This window comes from Gorilla gorilla, chromosome 9, assembly GCF_029281585.2.
Source record: "Gorilla gorilla gorilla isolate KB3781 chromosome 9, NHGRI_mGorGor1-v2.1_pri, whole genome shotgun sequence".
Classification (NCBI taxonomy): domain Eukaryota; kingdom Metazoa; phylum Chordata; class Mammalia; order Primates; family Hominidae; genus Gorilla; species Gorilla gorilla.
Window position 1 is genome coordinate 24779222 of NC_073233.2, and position 21349 is coordinate 24800570.

General features: G+C 45.2%; 1 protein-coding gene across 2 annotated transcripts; it reads left to right on the forward strand.

The window, feature by feature from the left end:
* Window positions 1-6528: 6528 nt before the first annotated feature.
* Window positions 6529-19844, forward strand: LDHA (lactate dehydrogenase A). 2 transcript variants are annotated; one of them, XM_004050786.5, is made up of 8 exons: window positions 6529-6659; window positions 8838-8987; window positions 11437-11554; window positions 12830-13003; window positions 14826-14999; window positions 15680-15797; window positions 17447-17570; window positions 19112-19844. In XM_004050786.5, the coding sequence occupies exons 2-8, from the start codon at window positions 8862-8864 to the stop codon at window positions 19274-19276; spliced, it is 999 nt and encodes a 332-aa protein (XP_004050834.1). In that variant the 5' UTR covers window positions 6529-6659; window positions 8838-8861; the 3' UTR covers window positions 19277-19844. The 2 variants fall into 2 exon arrangements, with proteins under 2 accessions (XP_004050834.1, XP_004050837.1); XM_004050789.4 differs by lacking the exon at window positions 6529-6659 and adding an exon at window positions 7390-8629.
* Window positions 19845-21349: the final 1505 nt, after the last annotated feature.

The window sequence follows — 21349 nt, forward strand, 5'->3', positions numbered from 1 at the left end:
TCGGGAGTCTGAGGCAGGAGAATCGCTTGAACCCGGAAGGCGGAGCTTGCAGTGAGCGGAGATCGCGCCTCTGCACTCTGGCCTGGCAACAGAGCGAGACTCCATCTCAAAAACAATCAACCAACCAACCAAACAAACAAGAACAAAAAAACAAGTGTCGGCCGGGCGCGGTGGCTCACGCCTGTAATCCCAGCACTCTGGGAGGCCGAGGGGGGTGGATCATAAGGTCAGGAGATCGAGACCATCCTGGCTAACACGGTGAAACCCCGTCTCTACTAAAAATACAAAAAATTAGCCGGGCGGGCGCGGTGGCGGGTGCCTGTAGTCCCACCTACTCGGGAGGCTGAGACAGGAGAATGGCGTGAACCCCGGAGGCGGAGCTTGCAGCGAGCCGAGATTGCGCCACTGCATTCCAGCCTGGGCGACAGAGTGAGACTCTGCCTCAAAAAAAAAAACAAAAACAAAAACAAGTGTCAGCCAGCATACCCTGTCTCCCCCAAATTTCTTAGCCTGGCATTTAAGGCTAAAGATTAACCAGACTCACCATGTATTTTCCTGCCCTTGTGCATTTTACTCATGCTTTGTTCTCTGCTTTCTCAGCACCTGATCTTTACCGATTAAAATCCTCTTCTAGCTGCAGCTCAGATGCTACCTCTTCCAGGAAGCCTTTTTTGGTATCCTTACCCAAATGCCCTCTCTCCTCTGAATGGCAGAGCACTTTTCTCTACCTCTTTTGCAGTAGTTACATTCTCTTATGCATTCTGACTATTAAGGGCGAGGCTGTCAGTTTCCTCCACTAAATACTAAAGTCTTCGAAGGCTTGTAAGTTTGTTGTATTCATTTTTGTATCCCCAATACCTAGTACAGTCCCTTTACATAGCAGGCATTTAATTCAAAATATATTTGTTACACAAATAAATGTATGTGTTGGGTTATGGAGATAAATGAGAAACTTGTGGGGTTTTTTTGTTTGTTTTCTGAGATGGAGTCTTGCTCTGTCACCCAGGCTGGAGTGCAGTAGCGCGATCTCGGCTCACTGCAACTTCCGCCCCCTGAGTTCAAGCAATTCTCCTGCCTCGGCCTCCTGAGTAGCTGGGATTACAGGTGCCTGCCACCGCACCCGGCAAATTTTTGTATTTTTAGTACAGACAAGGTTTCACGATGTTGGCCAGTCTGTCTCGAACTCCTGACCTCGTGATCCGCCAGCCTCAGCCTCCCAAAGTGTTGGGATTACAGGGGTGAGCCACCGTGCCCAGCCTTTTTGTTGTTGTTGTTGTTTGTTTTTGAGACAGGGTTTCACTCTGTCTCCCAGGCAGGAGTGCAGTGGAGCGATCATAGCTCACTGGAGCCTCAACCTTCTGGACTCAAGCAATTCTGCCACCCTAGTCTCCCGAGTAGCTGGGACTTCAGGCACACGCCACCATGCCCAGCTAATTTTTTTTTTCCTCGTAGAGATTAGGTCTTGTTATTTTGCCTAGGCTGCTCTCAAACTCCTGGGCTAAAGCGATCCTCCTGCCTCAGCCTCCCAAAGTGCTGGTATTACAAGGATGAGCCACTGTGCCTGGTGCTAGGAAAACTTCTTGCCCTGTGCTAGGAAAACATTTTTTCCTAGTGGAAAGAAAGTTTCCCGGTGGAAAAAAAGTTTATTTGCACTAGGAGCTTACAGTTCAGTGACAGAGACATACACCAATATGAATTAATTTATTTGGGAGGCTGAGGTAGGCAGATGGCTAGGGCCCAGGAGTTCAAGACGAGGCTGGACAACATGGAGAAACCTCGTCTCTACTAAAAATATAAAAATTAGCCGGGCATTGTGGTGCACACTTATAGTTACAGCTACTCAGGAGGCTGAGGTGGGAGGATCACCTGAGCCTGGGATGTGGAGGTTGCATACAGTGAGCTGAGATTGCACTGGGTCACAGAGGGAGACCCTGTCTCAAAAAAAAGGAATATATTGAGTGCTGGTTATGTGGGGCTCAGGTGGGTAGGGATGATGGCAAAGGAGAGGGCACTCAGAGGGAAGGAACTCCCTAGGTGGAAGGCTTGAGGTGAGAGAGTACATGGCACATTTGGGGAATGTGGTGCGTAGCCCTGGGACTGGTATATAGGAAGCATGAAGGAAAATAGATAAAACCAGAGAGGGGATGTGGGCGCTGGATCACAGGGGTTTGGCTGTGTCTTTCCAAAGTGTTTGGACTTTATTCTTGAGGCAATGAGGGGCCACCGAATGCTCTTGAGGAGGCGTATAATAAATACAAGATGAAGGAATGACTCAGCACTGTGTTTTGGATGGACAGCATCCTGCAGCCAGGGCCATTTTGGGAAAATCTTACAGTGGGTGCTGAGCAGCATCTATTCTCTGAGGCCAGCTTGTCCCTTGGTCAAACCACCTCTTTATGGGATTTTCCCTTTAAAAAAATTTTATTGATACATAATAGTTGTACATATGCATGAGGTACATGTGACATTTTGATACTAGCATAAAATGTATAATGATCAAATCTGGGGAACTGGTATATCCATCACCTCAAATATTTGTGATTTCTTTGTGTTGGGCACATTCTGAATCTTCTAGCTATTTTGAAATATACAATAAGTTATTAACTATACTTGCCCTAACTGTTATTTTTGCACCCATTAACCAATCCCTCTTCATCCTTCATCCCCGCTATCCTCCCCAACTTGTGGTAACCACCATTCTATTCACTACCTCCATAAGACCAAATTTTTTAGTTCCCACATGAGTGAGAACATGCGATGTTTGTCTTTCTGTGCCAGTTTATTTCACTTAACATAATGACCTCCAGTTCCATCCATGTTGCTGCAAATGACAGGATTTCATTCTGAAATAGCTGAATAGTATTTCACTGGGTATATATATAGCACATTTTTTTCTTCTTTTTTTAAATTTTTTTTTTTTTTTGAGACAGGGTCTTGCTCTGGACTGCAGTGGTGACATCACAGTTCACTGCAGCCTGGACCTCCCTGGGTCAGGTGATCCTCCCACCTCAACCTCCTGGGTAGCTGGGACTACAGGCATTTACCACCATTCTCAGCTAATTTTTTTTTTTTTTGTATTTTTTGTAGAGATGGGGGTTCACCATGTTGCCCAGGCTGATCTTGAACTCCTGGGCTCAATCTGCCTGCCTCAGCCTTCCAAAGTGCTGGGATTACAGGCATGAGCCACCATGTCCAGCCCCTCTGCTTCCTGGGTTCAAGCAATTCTCCTGCTTCAGCCTCCCAAGTAGCTGGGGATTACAGGCATGTACCACCACGCCCGGCTAATTTTTTTATTTAGTAGAGATGGGGTTTCATCATGTTGGTCAGGCCGGTCTTGAACTCCTGACCTCAGGTAATCCACCCACCTCGGCCTCCCAAAGTGCTGGGATTAGAGGCATGAGCCACTGCACCTGGCCAACACATTTTCTTTATCATCCATCCATTGATGACACTTAGATTGAGTCCATCCATACTTCAGCTATTGTGAATAGTGCTGCAATAGTCATGGGAGTGCAGATATCTGTTTGATATACTGATTTCGTTTCTTTTGGATATATACTCAGATTGCTGGATCATATGGAAGTTGCAGTTTTAGTTTTTTGAGGGGTCTCCATACTGTTTTCCATAGTGACTGTGCTAGGGGTTTTCCCTTTTGAAGAGGCCACATCCAAAGAACACTTGGTCAGATTAAGAATTCTGTTCTGTCCCCTGAAAGTGTTTTCTGACCTGTTCCAAGGGTTCCACATTCTTCTCTGGCTTCAGTACAGAAGTTCTACTGTTTGGATTGTATTAGTCAGGGTTCTATATTAGTCAGGGTTCTCCAGAGAAACAGAACCAATGGAAGGATATATATAAAGAGATTTATGAGGAGGAATTTGCTCATGTGTTTATGCAGGCGGAGAAGTCCCATGATCTTGCCATCTGCAAGCTGGAGACTCAGGAAAGCTGGTGGTATAAATTCCAGTTCGAGCCCAAAGGCCTGAGAATCAGGAGAGCCAAGGGTCTAAGTCCCAGTCTAAGGGCGGAATACCAAGGTCTCAGCAGAGACACCCATTGGCACCCACAGCCTCTTCTGAGCCTGGGACTGGTTTGGGCCCCCTAGATAATTTCTTGCCCTTTGTATGGAGTGGTGTGGAACAATATCCTATAATAGAGAGAAAATCATAGGCTGTGGGGTTAGTCAGCACTGGGTTAAAGTCTCAGCCAAAATCACTTACTAGCTGCACTACCTTAGCAAAGTCACTTACCTTTCTGAGCCTTGGTTTCCATATCTGAAAAATGGGGATAATTATGCCTACTCCAAAGGATGAGTATGGGGATTACCCAGCTGGCTGCCAGCACCATAGCAGGTGCTCAGTAAATGGTATTTGTTTTATTCATATTTGTGGAGTCAAATACTGGCTGTTGTTCTGCCTAAGAAGCCTGAAGCTGTGCTTGGAGCAAGCTGTTGCTAGGTATCATAAATTAGGGGAATGAAGACTCTACCTAGTTTATCTTCACAGGTCATCTCAGAGTGCCCAAACCCAAGCCTTTCAGGTGAAAATTCTTCGTCTCCCCAGCCAACTTCAGCTCTCTGCCTTCTGCACACCTCTTCCCAGCAGCAGTGGTCACATTTGGTAGGCAGGCAGGGGCCCAGCCCTGACTGAGAACACTGTTGCAAAGACTGAGGAACCGGAAAACACTGTGGCAATCTGCCCTGCCCTGAGGTACTCTGAAGAATCAGTGGCCCACCCCTAAACTTTCCAGCTGTGTGTTTGAGGTGAGAGCCCCATTTCAGAACCTAGAGTGATCTTAGAATCTAGAGTGATGGGAAAACTGTTAGAACATGCAAGCATGCCCTGCTATTTTTTTTTTTTTTTTTTTTGAGACAGGGTCTCACTATGCTGCCCAGGCTAGTCTCGAACTCCTGGCCTCAAGCAGTCCTCCCACCTCAACCACATTGGTGCTGGGATTACAGGCATGAGTCACTGCACCTGGCCCCTTGTGCTATTTTGGAGCTGAGGTTAGAGTTTTCTGTCAAAACCAAGAAACTCAGTTATGGATCTATCTCAAAGCTGCACTGGGCTGCTGCTGTAGGTTCAGGGAGTAGGTAAACCCATCCACCCCTTTGGGCTGAAAGTTCCAGCCCTCTAATTCCCTAATCATTTGGTCTTTCCCATGACTGGCTCCTTCCTGAGGCTAAGACTCCTCATTCATTAACATTAAGTCAGGGAAAAAGGCTCTTTATAAATAACAAAAGACACTTCTATCAGAAAATTCAGGAAATTTTGGCATACTCAAGGGCTTACCAAATATATTTCATAATATACCCCACAGTGGGGAAGTATTGCTACAAATTAAAGAAGAGATGGAGGAGGGCGGGCTGGGCAATGGAATCAGCAAGAATACAGGCCCAGAGGTAAGTATGATAAGAAAACAAAAAATTGAGCTGGGCACGGTGGCTCACGCCTGTAATCCCAGCTCTTTGGGAGGCCGAGGCGGCCAGATCACTTGAGGCCAGGAGTTTGAGATCAGCCTGACCAACATGGTGAAACCCCGTCTCTACTAAAAATTATAAAAATTAGCCGGGCGTGGTGGCGCTTGGCTGTAATCCCAGCTTCTCAGGAGGCTGAGGCAGGAGATTCGCTTGAACCCGGGAGGCGGAGGTTGCAGTGAGCCGAGATCAGCCCACTGCACTCCAGCCTGGGCGACAGAGCGACTCCGTTTCAAAAAAAAAAAAATTAATAATTAAAAAAAAAATCGCAGGGCAAGTGGGCGCGCTTGTAGTCCCAGTCACTTCGGGGAGCCGAGGTGGGAGGATCGCTTGAGCCAGAAGGTCGAGGCTGCAGGAAGCCATGATCATGCCACTGCCCTCCAGCCTGGGTAACAGAGTGAGACCCTGTCTCGAAAAATACCAAAAAACAAATAAACAAACAAAAAACCAAAACCAAAAAAACAAGCCACTGACAGTTCTTGGGTATGGCTGAGACTCGAGATGAGATGCCAATGGGGTGGGCAGTAGGAAGTACAGAATAAAATGTAAATTTGAACTGAGTCACCCTGCAAGGCCTGAGAGGCCAAGGCTTCACTGTGAGTGGGAGCTGGTAGGCTTAGCAGCAGAGGGAAAAGCAGCGTCGAGTTTTGGAGGTCACTCGACTTAGGTAAGAACAGACTGACTGACTGCTAGGCATTTTCTTCCTTTCGTTCAACAAATATTTGTGGAGTGCCTATTACGTGCCAGAAGCTGTTCTGGACACTGAGAAACAGGGATGAAGAAGAAACAGATCCAAGCCTTCCTGAGAGTAACCTCCCCAGGTTTCATGGACGAGGAAACTGAAGGTCGTCCTGACTCAGGCTCATGGCTCCGACCCCGGGGCTTCTGTGGTTGGAGGGCAGCACCTTACTTAGATTTCCAGCGCACGTGGAGCAGTCTGCCGGTCGGTTGTCTGGCTGCGCGCGCCACCCGGGCCTCTCCAGTGCCCCGCCTGGCTCGGCATCCACCCCCAGCCCGACTCACACGTGGGTTCCCGCACGTCCGCCGGCCCCCCCCCCCGCTGACGTCAGCATAGCTGTTCCACTTAAGGCCCCTCCCGCGCCCAGCTCAGCGTGCTGCAGCCGCTGCCGCCGATTCCGGATCTCATTGCTACGCGCTCCCGACGACCGCCCGACGTGCATTCCCGGTACGGTAGGGCCCTGCGCGCACGGCGCCAGAGGGATGGGCGGGTAGAACCAACTGCCTCTGGTTCTGCTGGCCTCCGCTGCTCGCGAAGGGGTTCCTGCTCCTGGGAGGTGTAGGAGCCGCTTTCCAGAAGCACAGCCCGCAGATCTCTGGGCGGCGGCCCACACAACGCATGTGTTCGGAGCTCGCCGCGCTCTGCTTTTGCTCTAAGCGGGAACCATGGCTTCTGGCCACGCTGGGGAACCGAGGAGTTGGCCGCACCCAAGCAGGGGTCGAAAACCCGGGTGGATGCGGAACAAGGATATGATAGGCCTTAAGGGTGGGGGATACCTCTGGGCTCGAAATCGGCGGGCGGTGCAAAACTCGAGGTCGAGTTCTCGGAGCCCATAGAGCCAAAAAAGCCTCAGCTTGTCCGGGGCGGGTTCTTGAAAGCCGGAAAGCGGCTGAGTACCACGTGGCTTGCATTTTTCTCTTGGGACGCTCGAGAGGTGGCCTCCGTGAGGGCAGCTGCTGCCTGCAGATTATAGGGAGCTCTTTGCGCATTTATTAAGAAGCTACTGGTGTATCTCGGGCTGCGCTAGGCACGGCGCGTGCAAAGATGAAGCAGGCAGCATCCCAGCCCTTCCGCACCTCAGACGGTCAGTTGAGTAGGATCCGCCGGTACCAACTCCTCCTTTTAACAAATGGGGAGACCGAAAGCTAGGAGACAGGGATCTCTAAGTTCCCAGTGAGTAGGCGGCAGAGGTGAGGTGTAGAACTCGTTTTTGCATGTCTCTCGCCTCTAGACGCACCCTTCCCTCATCCCATGCCCTCCCACCTCCGCCCCTACATTAAAGGTAGCATTGGATCCCGGGGCCGTTCAGTGAAGCTAGCAGGTGTCCGCAGGAACTCCCTTCCCCCTGCCAGGCTAGAAACCTTACAAGGCTGTCTAGAAATAGCAGTGATTTGTAAGGAGAGACCTGGCTCCAGCTTGGTGACTCTGGGCTGACTGCCTGCCTAGAGGTCCTCTCGGATTTTTGCCCTTTGGAGTGGTGTCAAAACTAGACGTGATACTTTGGGGATGCAGCCTGTGATATTTCCTCCAGCGAATGCAGTGCAGGGTTGGATTAACAAGGTGGAAAGAATTCGAGGGTTCCACCAAGTAGCTATTAACTCTAGGGCTGCAGGCCTCAGGCCTTCTGCAGCTATTTCTACACTCCCTGTACTGAAACTATTTCTTCATACTGGGCCTGACAGGCCTTTGCAACAAGGATCACGGCAGAAGCCACACCGTGCGCCTCCCTCCCGGTTGGTTAACAGGCCCTGGTTTCTAGTATTGCGATTTAAAGTCTGGCGCTGGCTGCACGCCAGACCTGGGAGGCTGCCAGCTAGGCTTCACGTTGCTGGCGTCTGCTTCGGGGCATTCATTAGGTCTGAAGTCTGAATCCCAGCTCCCTCCCTCTCACCCACTGAGCTGCATAGCTCCAGATTGCCTCTGCTTACGGGCGGGGCTTCTCAGCCTTCTGCCTTCTGGCCCGATGCCCGCTTCCCAACGGCCGGAGGCCGCTAGACTAATCGGCTTCGCCCTGCGCGCTGTAATGCGCATGCGCACGCGCACAAGTTCCTGGGCCCGCCCATCTTCCGTACTTGGGCGGGGCGTAAAAGCCGGGCGTTCGGAGGACCCAGCAATTAGTCTGATTTCCGCCCACCTTTCCGAGCGGGAAGGAGAGCCACAAAGCGCGCATGCGCGCGGATCACCGCAGGCTCCTGTGCCTTGGGCTTGAGCTTTGTGGCAGTTAATGGCTTTTCTGCACGTATCTCTGGTTTTTACTTGAGAAGCCTGGCTGTGCCCTTGCTGTAGGAGCCGGAGTAGCTCAGAGTGATCTTGTCTGAGGAAAGGCCAGCCCCACTTGGGGTTAATAAACCGCGATGGGTGAACCCTCAGGAGGCTATACTTACACCCAAACGTCGATATTCCTTTTCCACGCTAAGGTATGGGCCTTCACTCTTCACAGACCCTGTCATTAGGCCTTTCAACTCTCTTTTGGCAACCATTAGGTTTTTTCCCCTCCCTTTTTAGTCATCTCTAGTGATTTATAGTGGCAAATACCCCCAAAGGAAGTAAAATAGCTTAAAAAAATCTCTTGGTTAATAAACATTAAAGAAGCTGTAGTGACACTAAATGTTTTTCCTCCTATAGATTCCTTTTGGTTCCAAGTCCAATATGGCAACTCTAAAGGATCAGCTGATTCATAATCTTCTAAAAGAAGAACAGACCCCCCAGAATAAGATTACAGTTGTTGGGGTTGGTGCTGTTGGCATGGCCTGTGCCATCAGTATCTTAATGAAGGTAAGTGAGAATCTACCACACTGGAAGCCCATACCTTGACCCCATCCTCTACCCCCACTCCTACCCCTAGAATTGTATTATTACATTTCATGTAACAGTATTTAGATTTATGCACTCATTCAGATAACTTTCTGTGAAACAAACTTTTGAAATATGATAATACACCAAAAGTATCTGAAATTAAAAAGAATCAAAGGTTATCAGGCTGGAGACCCAGTTCCTAAAATTCATTATTCTGTATTAACATGCATGGATTGACTACCAATGAAAAGGAAGGGTCCATGACTTTAAATGAGCCAAAATTCTTTTAAAGTGATTTTTGAATTGAAAATGACAATTCAAAAATTGTCATTTATTGGTAAAATTATATGGGAAAGCATAAGTTCTCCCACCCAAATCTCATTGCCCCTGTGCCTTGGATAGCAATTTTGTTATCAATTATGGAGCTAAAATTTAATTAGAAAAAAGAAATTGTGAGTAAAGCACTCCTTATTACACTATTGAAACCTGATTTATATTTAAAAGAAATTGAGGCAGCTTACAACATTAAAATGTCTGAGGCGGAGCACGGTGGCTCATGCTTGTAATGCCAGCACTTTAGGAGGCTGAGGTGGGTGGATCATGAGGTCAGGAGATGGAGACCATCCTGGCTAACACGATGAAACCCCATCTCTACTAGAAATACAAAAAATTAGCCGGGCGTGGTGGCATACGCCTATAGTCCCAGCTACTTTGGAGGCTGAGGCAGGAGAATTGCTTGAACCCAGGAGGTGGAGGTTGCAGTGACCCGAGATAGCACCACTCCACTCCAGCCTGGGCGACAGCGAGACTCCATCTCAAAAAAAAAAAATCTGAAGTTAAGATGTGGAGTTTCTAATAAAAGTAAAATGATGAATTCTGGGTTCTAAATAGAAATGGATTCAAGTGAGAAGGGACTAAAGACAGAAATGAGCTATGAAAAGGCCTTGTAACAACACAGGTGACTCTACATATGTTCTTAGGAAAGGCCACATAATACACCAACTTTTATTCCTTACCCACTAGATGAGAAATTGATGCTGTTTTCCCCACACCTACAAACCGCCTATGGTTTTTCTCTGTGATGGCCTCTGGCTCAGGTGTGGGTAAGAAGAGTAACTGACACTCATTATATTGTGGATGATTTAGGGATATATCTGCAGCTTGAATAACTTTTGGTAACGATAGACCACATCCAGTTGTATTAAAGCTGTTATTGGTGCTCCTGGCCTGAAATGCACCTATGAACTTTGAGTTGCAACTATAAGGATATTTTTTGCCAGTATTATACACTGCACAAACCTATTTATCCATAACTGTTAGTATTGGTTCATATATGGAATCAACCAGGGAATAGTTCAGATTCCATCTCTGAAAGATGGGTGGAAATCAGACTTTTTAACTTTTTAACTTTTTTTTTTTTGAGACGGAATCTCGCTTTGTTGCCCTGGCTGGAGTGCAGTGGCACGATCTTGGCTCACTTGACCTCCTGGGTTCAAGTGATTCTCCTCTCTCAGCCTCCCGAGTAGCTGGGACTACAGGCACCCACTGCCACGCCTGGCTAATTTTTGTATTTTTAGTAGAGACAGGCCTTCACCATATTGGCCAGGGTGGTCTTTTTTTTTTTTTTCTGAGAAGGAGTCTCGCCGTGTCGCCCAGGCTAGAGTGCAGTGGCGTGAACTCCACTCACTGCTAGCTCCGCCTCCCGGGTTCATGCCATTCTCCTGTCTCAGCCTCCCAAGTAGCTGGGACTACAGGCACCCACCACCATGCCTGGCTAAATGTTTGTATTTTTTAGTAGAGACGGGGTTTCACCATGTTAGCCAGGATGGTCTCGATCTCCTGACCTTGTGATCTGCCTGCCTCGGCCTCCCAAAGTGCTGGGATTACAAGCGTGAGCCACCATGCCTGGCCTGGCCAGGCTGTCTTGAACTCCTGACCTCAAGTGATCTGCCCGCCTCGGCCTTCCAAAGTGTTGGGATTACAGATGTGAGTCACTATGCCCGGCCAGAACATTTCTTACTAATTTCAAGTCTTGATGCTGGTAAATATCACCTAGTTAAATGAATAACAACCTAAAATTGGTGTGTAGGATGGAATTTGAGAGAGTAGACAGAGCAGTTTTATATAATTGGAAGTTATTCTAGCAACTGCCAGTCCAGTGTTCTGCTTCCACATCTGCAGTGGTGGAACTCCTATAGAGCTCGCTTCAGTGGGGAGACAGGGCTGGAGAGAGGGTCAGTGCTATCTATGTATGGAGTAATCTGTAAGTCAGCTTTTGAAATGGGGTGCCCTCTACTTTGAATATCTCGATACTGTACTAATAAAGTAACATAACTCTCCTATGCCGGAAATATAGAAATTTTTCATGCTCTTCTAAAAATCTAGAAGTGGCAATTTTCCATTTAACTAAAGATTTGATGTCTTTTAGGACTTGGCAGATGAACTTGCTCTTGTTGATGTCATCGAAGACAAATTGAAGGGAGAGATGATGGATCTCCAACATGGCAGCCTTTTCCTTAGAACACCAAAGATTGTCTCTGGCAAAGGTTGATTTCAACAAGTTTATATTATAATCCATGCTTGACTTAAATTCTTTTTCCAGATGGTCTCCATTTGTTGCTTAGGGTAGAGTGCAGTTGCACAATTATGGCTCACCACAGCCTCGAACCCCGGGCTCAAGCAATCCTCCTTCCACTTCATTATCCCCTCCCCCTCACAAAGAAACTGGGACTATAGGGTATGCTACCATGCCCAGCTAATTTTTTTACTTTTTGTAGAGATGGGGACCCACTGTGTTGCCCAGGCCTGTCTTGAACCACTGGGCTCAAGTGATCCTCCCTCCTTAGCCTTCCGAAGTACTGGGATTGCAGGTGTGAACCACTGTGCCCGGCTTTAGACTTAAATGCTTTATCAGGCTTCAAATCGTAGCTCTTTAAAGATTTTGTTTTAAATGCCGGGTGCAAGAGCCTGGGAACAATTTCACTTGGGTGCCTGTGAATATCAAAGTTTCAATTTCTGGCAAATGGTTTAAAATAGAAATCCAATTTGTCCATGCTATGCAAACCATCTGAATTAGAATGTAATGAGTAAAGCTTAAACCTTAGGTCTGTATTTAACCACATTGTGTTACTTACTTGCCCCCACATCCTTTCACACACGAAGTTGAGAATAGGGTAAATAAATGAGCCTGTTCAGCTAATACTCTTGGCTTGACCCTTTCACACTTAACAGCACCAGCCAGGAAACCTGAATGTGAGCCCAAATAGTGTCTATTTTGATACCTGAAAATCACTGGCCACCTCGCTGATGGGCAACTCCCTTCATCACTGGCTTATAACTCTCTTGTGCCATAGGGTATCTAGAAGCAAAATATGTTTGTTAAGTGTAAAGCTGTCTCTGCTTAAAAACAAGTCCCCCTACCACCACCACCACCACCACCACACACACACACACACACACACGAAATTGCCTGTTCCTGGGCTGATAGGACACCAGTTAAGTAGAAACAGGAGTATGGAAGAGTGTGAACGTTGAGCTTGGGGATCAAAAAATTTGAGGATATGTAAGAAATTAATAGGAGGATCAAATAATAAACTTGATTTCCTCCAGCTCTCCCTAATTGTAGTTACGTAAAGTTACAACTTGACTAAAACTAGAATACAAGGAAGATGTTGACATGCTCTTCCTCCATTTAAGAAGCCATAATGATAAAACTCTAAGAACAAGAAAGGTTTGTGGAGCATTTATGGAACAAATTTTTGCTGCCTAGGTAAAATTTATTCTAAAGGCCTTAATCTGGTCATTATTCCCCTTTTCTCTAGACTATAATGTAACTGCAAACTCCAAGCTGGTCATTATCACGGCTGGGGCACGTCAGCAAGAGGGAGAAAGCCGTCTTAATTTGGTCCAGCGTAACGTGAACATCTTTAAATTCATCATTCCTAATGTTGTAAAATACAGCCCGAACTGCAAGTTGCTTATTGTTTCAAATCCAGGTGAGGCTTTTGACTGCATAAAAATTGACAAGCTATAGTAAAACTGATAGTATATGATATATATATTATATATATTTTAAATATTTTGAAATATTTTAAAAAATACACTTTTACAAATATTTTCGAATATTATTTTAAAATATATATATATATTTTGAGGCGGAGTTTTGCTCTTGTCGCCCAGGTTGGAGTGCAGTGGCGCAATCTGGGCTCACTGCAACCTCTGCCTCATGGGTTCAAGCGATTCTTTTGCCTCAGCCTCTCAAGTAGCTGGGATTACAAGCGCCTGCCACCACACATGGCTAATTTTTTATATTTTTAGTAGAGACAGGGTTTCACCATGTTGGCCAGGCTGGTTTTGAACTCCTGGCCTCAAGCAGTCCATCTGCCTCCCAAAGTGCTAGGATTACAGGCGTGAGCCACTGTGCCCAGCCACGCATATTTATTGATTCATTTATTTTTCTTTTTTTTTTTTTTTTTTGAGACGGAGTCTCGCTCTGTCGCCCTGGCTGGAGTACAGTGGCTTGATCTTGGCTCACTGCAAGCTCCGCCTCCCGGGTTCCTGCCATTCTCCTGCCTCAGCCTGCCGAGTAGCTGGGACTACAGGTGCCCACCACGACGCCTGGCTAATTTTTTGTATTTTTAGTAGAGACGGGGTTTCATCAGGTTAGCCAGGATGGTCTCAATCTCCTGACCTTGTGATCTGCCCGCCTTGGCCTCCCAAAGTGCTGGGATTACAGGCGTGAGCCACCGTGCCTGGCGATTCATTTATTTTTCATGTTTCATTTCCCTTCTAAGGAGATTTGTATGTGTGTGTTTTTTGTTTTTTAATAATTTTAAAACATTAAAGGGAATACAATGCCTTTAAATGTAGTTGGAGCTTAAAATTACCTGCCCAAGATCTTGGATAAGGGATAAGTTTGTGAATAATTGTTATTCTCTTTTTTTTTTTTTTGAGACAGTCTCACTTTGTAGCTCAGGCTGGAGTGCAGTGGTTCGATCTTGGCTCACTGCAACCTCTGCCTCCTGGGTTCAAGCAATTCTCCTGCCTCAGCCTCCCAAGTAGGTGGGATTACAGGCACGTGCCACCATGCTCGGCTAATTTTTGAAGTTTTAGTAGAAAGGGGTTTCACCATGTTGCCCAGGCTGGTCTGAACTTCCTGAGCTCAGGTGATCCATCTGCCTCAGCCTCCCAAAGTATTAGGATTACAGGCGTGAGCCACCGTGCCCGGGCCCATAATTGTCTCTTAGTTGATAAACAGTTTATTTTCATAAAACTGTTACTATACTTTTTTTTTGAGAGCATGTCTCACTCTGTCGCCCAAGCTGGAGGGCAATGGGATGATCATGGCAGCTTTGACCTCCTAGGCTCAGGTGATCCTTCTTCCTCAGCCTCTTAAGTAGCTATGACTACAGGCATGCACCAATATGCCTGGCTAGTTTGTTAAAAGTTTTTTGTAGACATGGGGTTTTGCTATGTTGCCCAGGCTGGTCTTGAACTGCTGGCCTCAGGCAGTCCTCCCACCTCAGCCTCCCAAAGTGTTGGGATTACAGGTGCGAGTTGTCATGCCCAGCCAAAACTACTTTTTGAATAATTAATGGACTTGATATACATAGTGTAGAGGCTTAATTAAAAATATTAACAAAATTATTGGTTAGCCATGATCAATATCAAGATCCTGAAAAGCCATATATCTGGAGTAGCCTATCATTATCTAATGATCACCTAGTATCTGCTTAAGTGTTTTCTTCATAGTAGGGATATCTTTTTTGTGTGTAGGGAGAGGATAATGGGTGATTTTTATTTTCTCCTTTTTCATAGTGGATATCTTGACCTACGTGGCTTGGAAGATAAGTGGTTTTCCCAAAAACCGTGTTATTGGAAGTGGTTGCAATCTGGATTCAGCCCGATTCCGTTACCTGATGGGGGAAAGGCTGGGAGTTCACCCATTAAGCTGTCATGGGTGGGTCCTTGGGGAACATGGAGATTCCAGTGGTAAGCATAAGTTATTTTCTTTTTGTTTTTGAAAAGATTATATAAAAAGTCGATGGGCATTGTATTATTCAATTAGAGCCTAATCAAATATCCATTCAGTAGGATGGAATGGTTTCCCGAAATCTAGCATTTTGTATAATTAAATGTTAAGAATTGTTAGGATTGTTGCCATTTTATATGGCATTTTATGGCGAGGGGGACGGGAAATGAAATTTGTCTTCTTACCATGGATATCTTAAGACTGTAGTTCTTAGGATGACTTCAGTCATTTAATATCACAGCTGTTTATACCTGACTTGTACTGCCTGGCCCTGAAAAGATGAGCAAATCCAAATGCACAAAAGTTATATTATCACAGTTGAAAAATGTTATGATTAGGTTCTGTATGCTAAGAAAACCCCCCTTATGTTCTCATACTATCTTTATATTTCAAATATACATGGGTTAAACATTTCAATTGGCCAGAGAAACAGGTTATAATACAGTTAAAATTCTTAGTTTTACATAATGTAAGTAAATGAAAATCTAATCTAAAAGTGAGTAATGACTACATTAGTAGTCTTGACCATCTACCAAAATTGAGTATTCTTCCTCCGAAGATAAGAGAGTTAGGAAAATGAATCACAATTACTAATCTGTTGGTACATGAAAATAAATGTAGTCTGTACTATTTCTTTTAGTGCCTGTATGGAGTGGAATGAATGTTGCTGGTGTCTCTCTGAAGACTCTGCACCCAGATTTAGGGACTGATAAAGATAAGGAACAGTGGAAAGAGGTTCACAAGCAGGTGGTTGAGAGGTAATAAATCTTTTAATTTGGCAACACAGAATATTAACATTTACTATTTTTATTTAAAAGGTTAAAATTGTAATAGTATTTGCATTTGAGAACTTTTTGTTAGAAAACTTGTGTGGTTTTTTTGTTTTGTTTTGTTTGAGACAGAATCTTGCCCTTTCGCACAGGCTGCAGTGCAGTGGCGCAATCTTGGCTCACTGCAACCTCTGCCTCCCGGGTTCAGGCGATTCTCCTGCCTCAGCCTTCCTGGGTACCTGGGACTACAGGCATATGCCATGACGCCCGGCTAATTTTTTGTATTTTTAGTAGAGATGGGGTTTCACCATGTTAGCCAAAAAAAAAAAGAATGTGCCTCACCTTGCAAGGCCCAGGCCCTAGGATCACTTGAGCTCAGGAGTTCAAGGCCAGCCTGGGCAACAGGGCAAAACCCTGTCTCTACAATAAATACACAAATTAGCCAGGCATGGTGGTGAGCACCTGTGGTCCTAGCTACTTGAGAGGCTGAGGCAGGAAGATCGCATGAGCCTGGGAGGTCAAGGCTGCAGTGAAGTGAGATCCTGCCACTGCACTCCAGAGCCTGCTAGCCTGGGTGACAGAGTAAGAGCCTGTCTCAAAGGAAAAAAAAAAATTATTGAAATAGGGAAGCTTTCAACTTGGTGGCATTATTTACCTTTGTGGTCCTGTGTGGACCTCAGGTCTATAGAATTAAAAAATGAATCATAGCCGGGCATGGTGGCTCATGCCTGTAATCCCAGCACTTTGGGAGGCCGAGGCAGGCAGATCACGAGGTCAGGAGATCGAGGCCATCCTGGCTAACACGGTGAAACCCCGTCTCTACTAAAAATACAAAAAATTAGCCGGGCGTGGTGGCAGGCGCCTGTAGTCCCAGCTACTCGGGAGGCTGAGGCAGGAGAATGGCATGAGCCCGGTAGTTGGAGCTTGCAGTGAGCCGAGATCGCGCCACTGCACTCCAGCCTGGGTGACAGAGCGAGACTCCGTCTCAAAAAAAAAAAAAAAAAAAAAAAAATCATAATCTTTAGTTCATAACATATTCTTGTGATTGGTCAAGCAAGGCCCTCTTGTTTGTATTTGTTTAATTAAATAAAACCTGTGAACCCACCACCCAGCTCAAGAAAGAAACACAATATCTGTCAAATAACATTGTTGAATCAGAATTTAGTATTCTGCTGGTGTTTGGAAATAAGTGGATTCTGTGCTCTTTCCCCCAGCTATCCCTCTGTCCCCCTCACGCTCCCACTTGAGATAATCCTGAGTTAAGGATGCTATGTTATCTTGGATTTCTTTTTAAAATTCAATATTATATTTTTAAGAATTATCCAATTTTTTTTACAAGTAGCTATAGTTTATTTTTGATAGCTGTGTAATATTCCATTGTATCAGTATACCATGATTTATCCATTCTTCTGTTGGAGGGCATTGGAAAGATTGTCATGTTTTTGCTGTTACTAACAGTACTGTTAATGAATATCCCTGTACATAATATCCTAGCATACATGTGCAAGGGTTATTCTTGGTATAATGCAACATTGTGGCATTATTTACTGTAAAATGTGTATTAATGAAAACTTTGTTTTTCTTTCTTTCTCCCACCCTGCTTTTTCTGCCTTTACCTATGGTTTCCTATCATACAGTGCTTATGAGGTGATCAAACTCAAAGGCTACACATCCTGGGCTATTGGACTCTCTGTAGCAGATTTGGCAGAGAGTATAATGAAGAATCTTAGGCGGGTGCACCCAGTTTCCACCATGATTAAGGTAGGTCTATGTAGTGATACGCTGTATTTGAATGCTTTTTGCTGGCTTTTTAAAAAAGATTCTTCTGAGAAAGATTAATACAAGTCTTCCATTACTGACTTAAGTGAAATAAATTAATGTACCCACAGCTTTCCTTTTTTGAAAGAAATGGTTGAGCTTTAGGATTAATGTCCATTAGGCCTGTTCAACACATAGATACTTGATAATTTGACTACAAAAAAGTCTTGTTCAATTATGCTGAGGTAGGTGGAAGACTATAAAAGAAATAAACTATTTCTCCATTGGGGAAAATAGAAATTATATTCAAGTTAGCGTTATGTTACTATTTTTAATGACTTTCTTTTATACTATTAATTAAATCATAACTGAACACCTGGAAAGGAATTTCTACTTATCAAAGTTTTTTATTTTTTTGAGACAGTCTCCCTCTGTCACCCAGGCTGCAGTGCAGTGGCCAATCTCGGCAACCTCTGCCTCCCAGGTTTAAGCGATTCTTCTGCCTCAGCCTCCTAAGTAGCTGGAACTACAGGTGTGTGCCACCACGCCCAGCTACTTTTTGTATTTTTAGTAGAGACGGAGTTTCACCATATTGGCCAGGCTGGTCTCGAACACCTGACCTTGTGATCCACCCGCCTCGGCCTCCCTGAATGCTGGGATTGCAGGTGTGAGCCACCGCACCCGGCCTCAAGTTGTATTTTAAAATCTTCATAATTAGGCCACACACAGTGACTGACAGCTGTAATACCAGCACTTTGGAAGGCCAAGGGCAGGAGAATTGCTTGAGCCCAGGTGTTTGAGACCACCCTAGGCAGTACAGTGAGATCTTGCCTCTGTTTAAAAAAAAAAAAAAAAAAAAAAAGGCCATGTGCGGCAGCTGATGCCTGTAATCCCAGCACTTTGGGAGGCCAAGGGGTGGATCACCTGAGGTCAGTAGTTCAAGACCAGCCTGACCAACATGGTGAAACCCTGTCTCTACTAAAAATACAAAATTAGCCAGGTGTGGTGGCAGGCGCCTGTAATCCCAGCTACTTGGGAGACTGAGGCAGAAGAATCACTTGAACCCAGGAGGTGGAGGTTGCAGTGAGCCGAGATCGCACCATTGCACTCCAGCCTGGGCAACAAGAGTGAAACTCCATCTCAAAAGAAAAAAAAAAGCGGCTGGGCTCTGTGGCTCATGCTTGTAACCCCAGCACTTTGGGAGGCCAAGAGGTGGATCACCTGAGGTCAAGAATTTGAGACCAACCTGGCCAACATGGTGAAACCCCATCTGTACTAAACATACAAAAATTAGCCAAGTGTGGTGGCGCATGCCTGTAGTCCCAGAAGGCTGAAGCAGGAGAATCACTTGAACCCTGGAGGTGGAGGTTGCGGTGAGCTGAGATCGTGCCACTGCACTCCAGCCTGGGCGACAGAGCGAGACTCTGCCTCAAAAAAAAAATTAAAAAAAAAAGCTTTATAATTATAGAGACTGTAAGTCTTGGGAAACCTGGGAATGCATAGACAAAATGTGAGATTTTTTTTTTTTTTCATTTCATCTTCAGGGTCTTTACGGAATAAAGGATGATGTCTTCCTTAGTGTTCCTTGCATTTTGGGACAGAATGGAATCTCAGACCTTGTGAAGGTGACTCTGACTTCTGAGGAAGAGGCCCGTTTGAAGAAGAGTGCAGATACACTTTGGGGGATCCAAAAGGAGCTGCAATTTTAAAGTCTTCTGATGTCATATCATTTCACTGTCTAGGCTACAACAGGATTCTAGGTGGAGGTTGTGCATGTTGTCCTTTTTATCTGATCTGTGATTAAAGCAGTAATATTTTAAGATGGACTGGGAAAAACATCAACTCCTGAAGTTAGAAATAAGAATGGTTTGTAAAATCCACAGCTATATCCTGATGCTGGATGGTATTAATCTTGTGTAGTCTTCAACTGGTTAGTGTGAAATAGTTCTGCCACCTCTGACGCACCACTGCCAATGCTGTACGTACTGCATTTGCCGCTTGAGCCAGGTGGATGTTTACCGTGTGTTATATAACTTTCTGGCTCCTTCACTGAACATGCCTAGTCCAACATTTTTTCCCAATGAGTCACATCCTGGGATCCAGTGTATAAATCCAATATCATATGTCTTGTGCATAATTCTTCCAAAGGATCTTATTTTGTGAACTATATCAGTAGTGTACATTACCATATAACGTAAAAAGATCTACATACAAACAATGCAACCAACTATCCAAGTGTTATACCAACTAAAACCCCCAATAAACCTTGAACAGTGACTACTTTGGTTAATTCATTATATTAAGATATAAAGTCATAAAGCTGCTAGTTATTATATTAATTTGGAAATATTAGGCTATTCTTGGGCAACCCTGCAACGATTTTTTCTAAAAGGGATATTATTGACTAATAGCAGAGGATGTAATAGTCAACTGAGTTGTATTGGTACCACTTCCATTGTAAGTCCCAAAGTATTATATATTTGATAATAATGCTAATCATAATTGGAAAGTAACATTCTATATGTAAATGTAAAATTTATTTGCCAACTGAATATAGGCAATGATAGTGTGTCACTATAGGGAACACAGATTTTTGAGATCTTGTCCTCTGGAAGCTGGTAACAATTAAAAACAATCTTAAGGCAGGGTGCAGTGGCTCATGCCTATAATCCCAGCACTTTGGGAAGCCCAGGTGGGCTGATCACTTGAGGCCAGGAATTGGGGACCAGCCTGGCCAACACAACAAAACCCCATCTGTTAAAATAACAAAACAAAACCAAAAAAAACAAGTAACCTTGGTGGATGTCTCCTCAAGTTTTCTGTACATTTTTCTGAAAATACAACTGTGACCCTTATCCAGGCCTGAAAACCATACTTGTAAAGGTTAACTGAACAACATTATTGTCATTCCCAACTCCAGCATCTTTTTCCAAAGATTCTTTCCTGAGAGCTAGTTAAGGGAAGGAATTATCTTAAAGCCTGGTTGTCCAATCTTTTGCTTTCCCTGAGCCACATTGGAAGAAGAATTGTCTTGGGCCACACATTAAATACACTAACACGTGCCAGCTGTGGTGGCTGACACCTATAATCCCAGCACTTGGGGAGGCTGAGGCGGGTGGATTAGGAGTTCAAGACTAGCATGGCCAACATGGTGAAACCCCATCTGTACTAAAAATCGAAAGATTTGCCAGGTATGGTGGCCTATGTTTGTAATCCCAGCTACTTGGGAAGCTGAGGCACAAGAGGCTGAGGTGAGAGGATCGCTTGAACCGGGGAGGCAGAGATTGAAGTGAGCCAAGATGGCACCACTGCACTCGAGCCTGGGCAACACAGCGAGACTGTCTCAATAAAAATTAAAGAAATTAACACTAATGATAGCTGATGAGCTACAAAAAAGTTCATGATCTGGATACCTGCTGCCACCTAAAGAGTCCTCACATTCAAAGGGTCGGACACAGCTACAAAGCGTATCATTCTGTGGATTTTTAGTGTATTCACATAGTCGGCAACCATCACCAGTATCTAATCTTAGAATATAGGCTGGGTGCAGTGGCTTCAAATTCCCAGCACTTTAGGAGGCCAAGGTGGGTAGATTGCTTGAGCCCAGGAGTTCCAGACCAGTCTGGGCAACATGGCAAAAGCCTGTCTCTACAAAAAAGAAATTAGCCAGGCGTGGTGGCAGGTGCCTGTAGTCCTAGCTGCACAGGAGGCTCAGGTGGGAGGATCCCTTGAACCCGTGAGATAAAGGTTGCAGTGAGCCAAGATCCCACCACTGTACTCCA

Coding starts and splice junctions, on each gene's coding strand:
- LDHA (XM_004050789.4), top strand. CDS start 8,567: ATGGGTGAACCCTCAGGAGGCTATACTTACACCCAAACGTCGATATTC. Junction 13,004..14,825: donor GCTTATTGTTTCAAATCCAG/GTGAGGCTTTTG, acceptor CCTTTTTCATAG/TGGATATCTTGACCTACGTG. Junction 17,571..19,111: donor CAGTTTCCACCATGATTAAG/GTAGGTCTATGT, acceptor TTTCATCTTCAG/GGTCTTTACGGAATAAAGGA.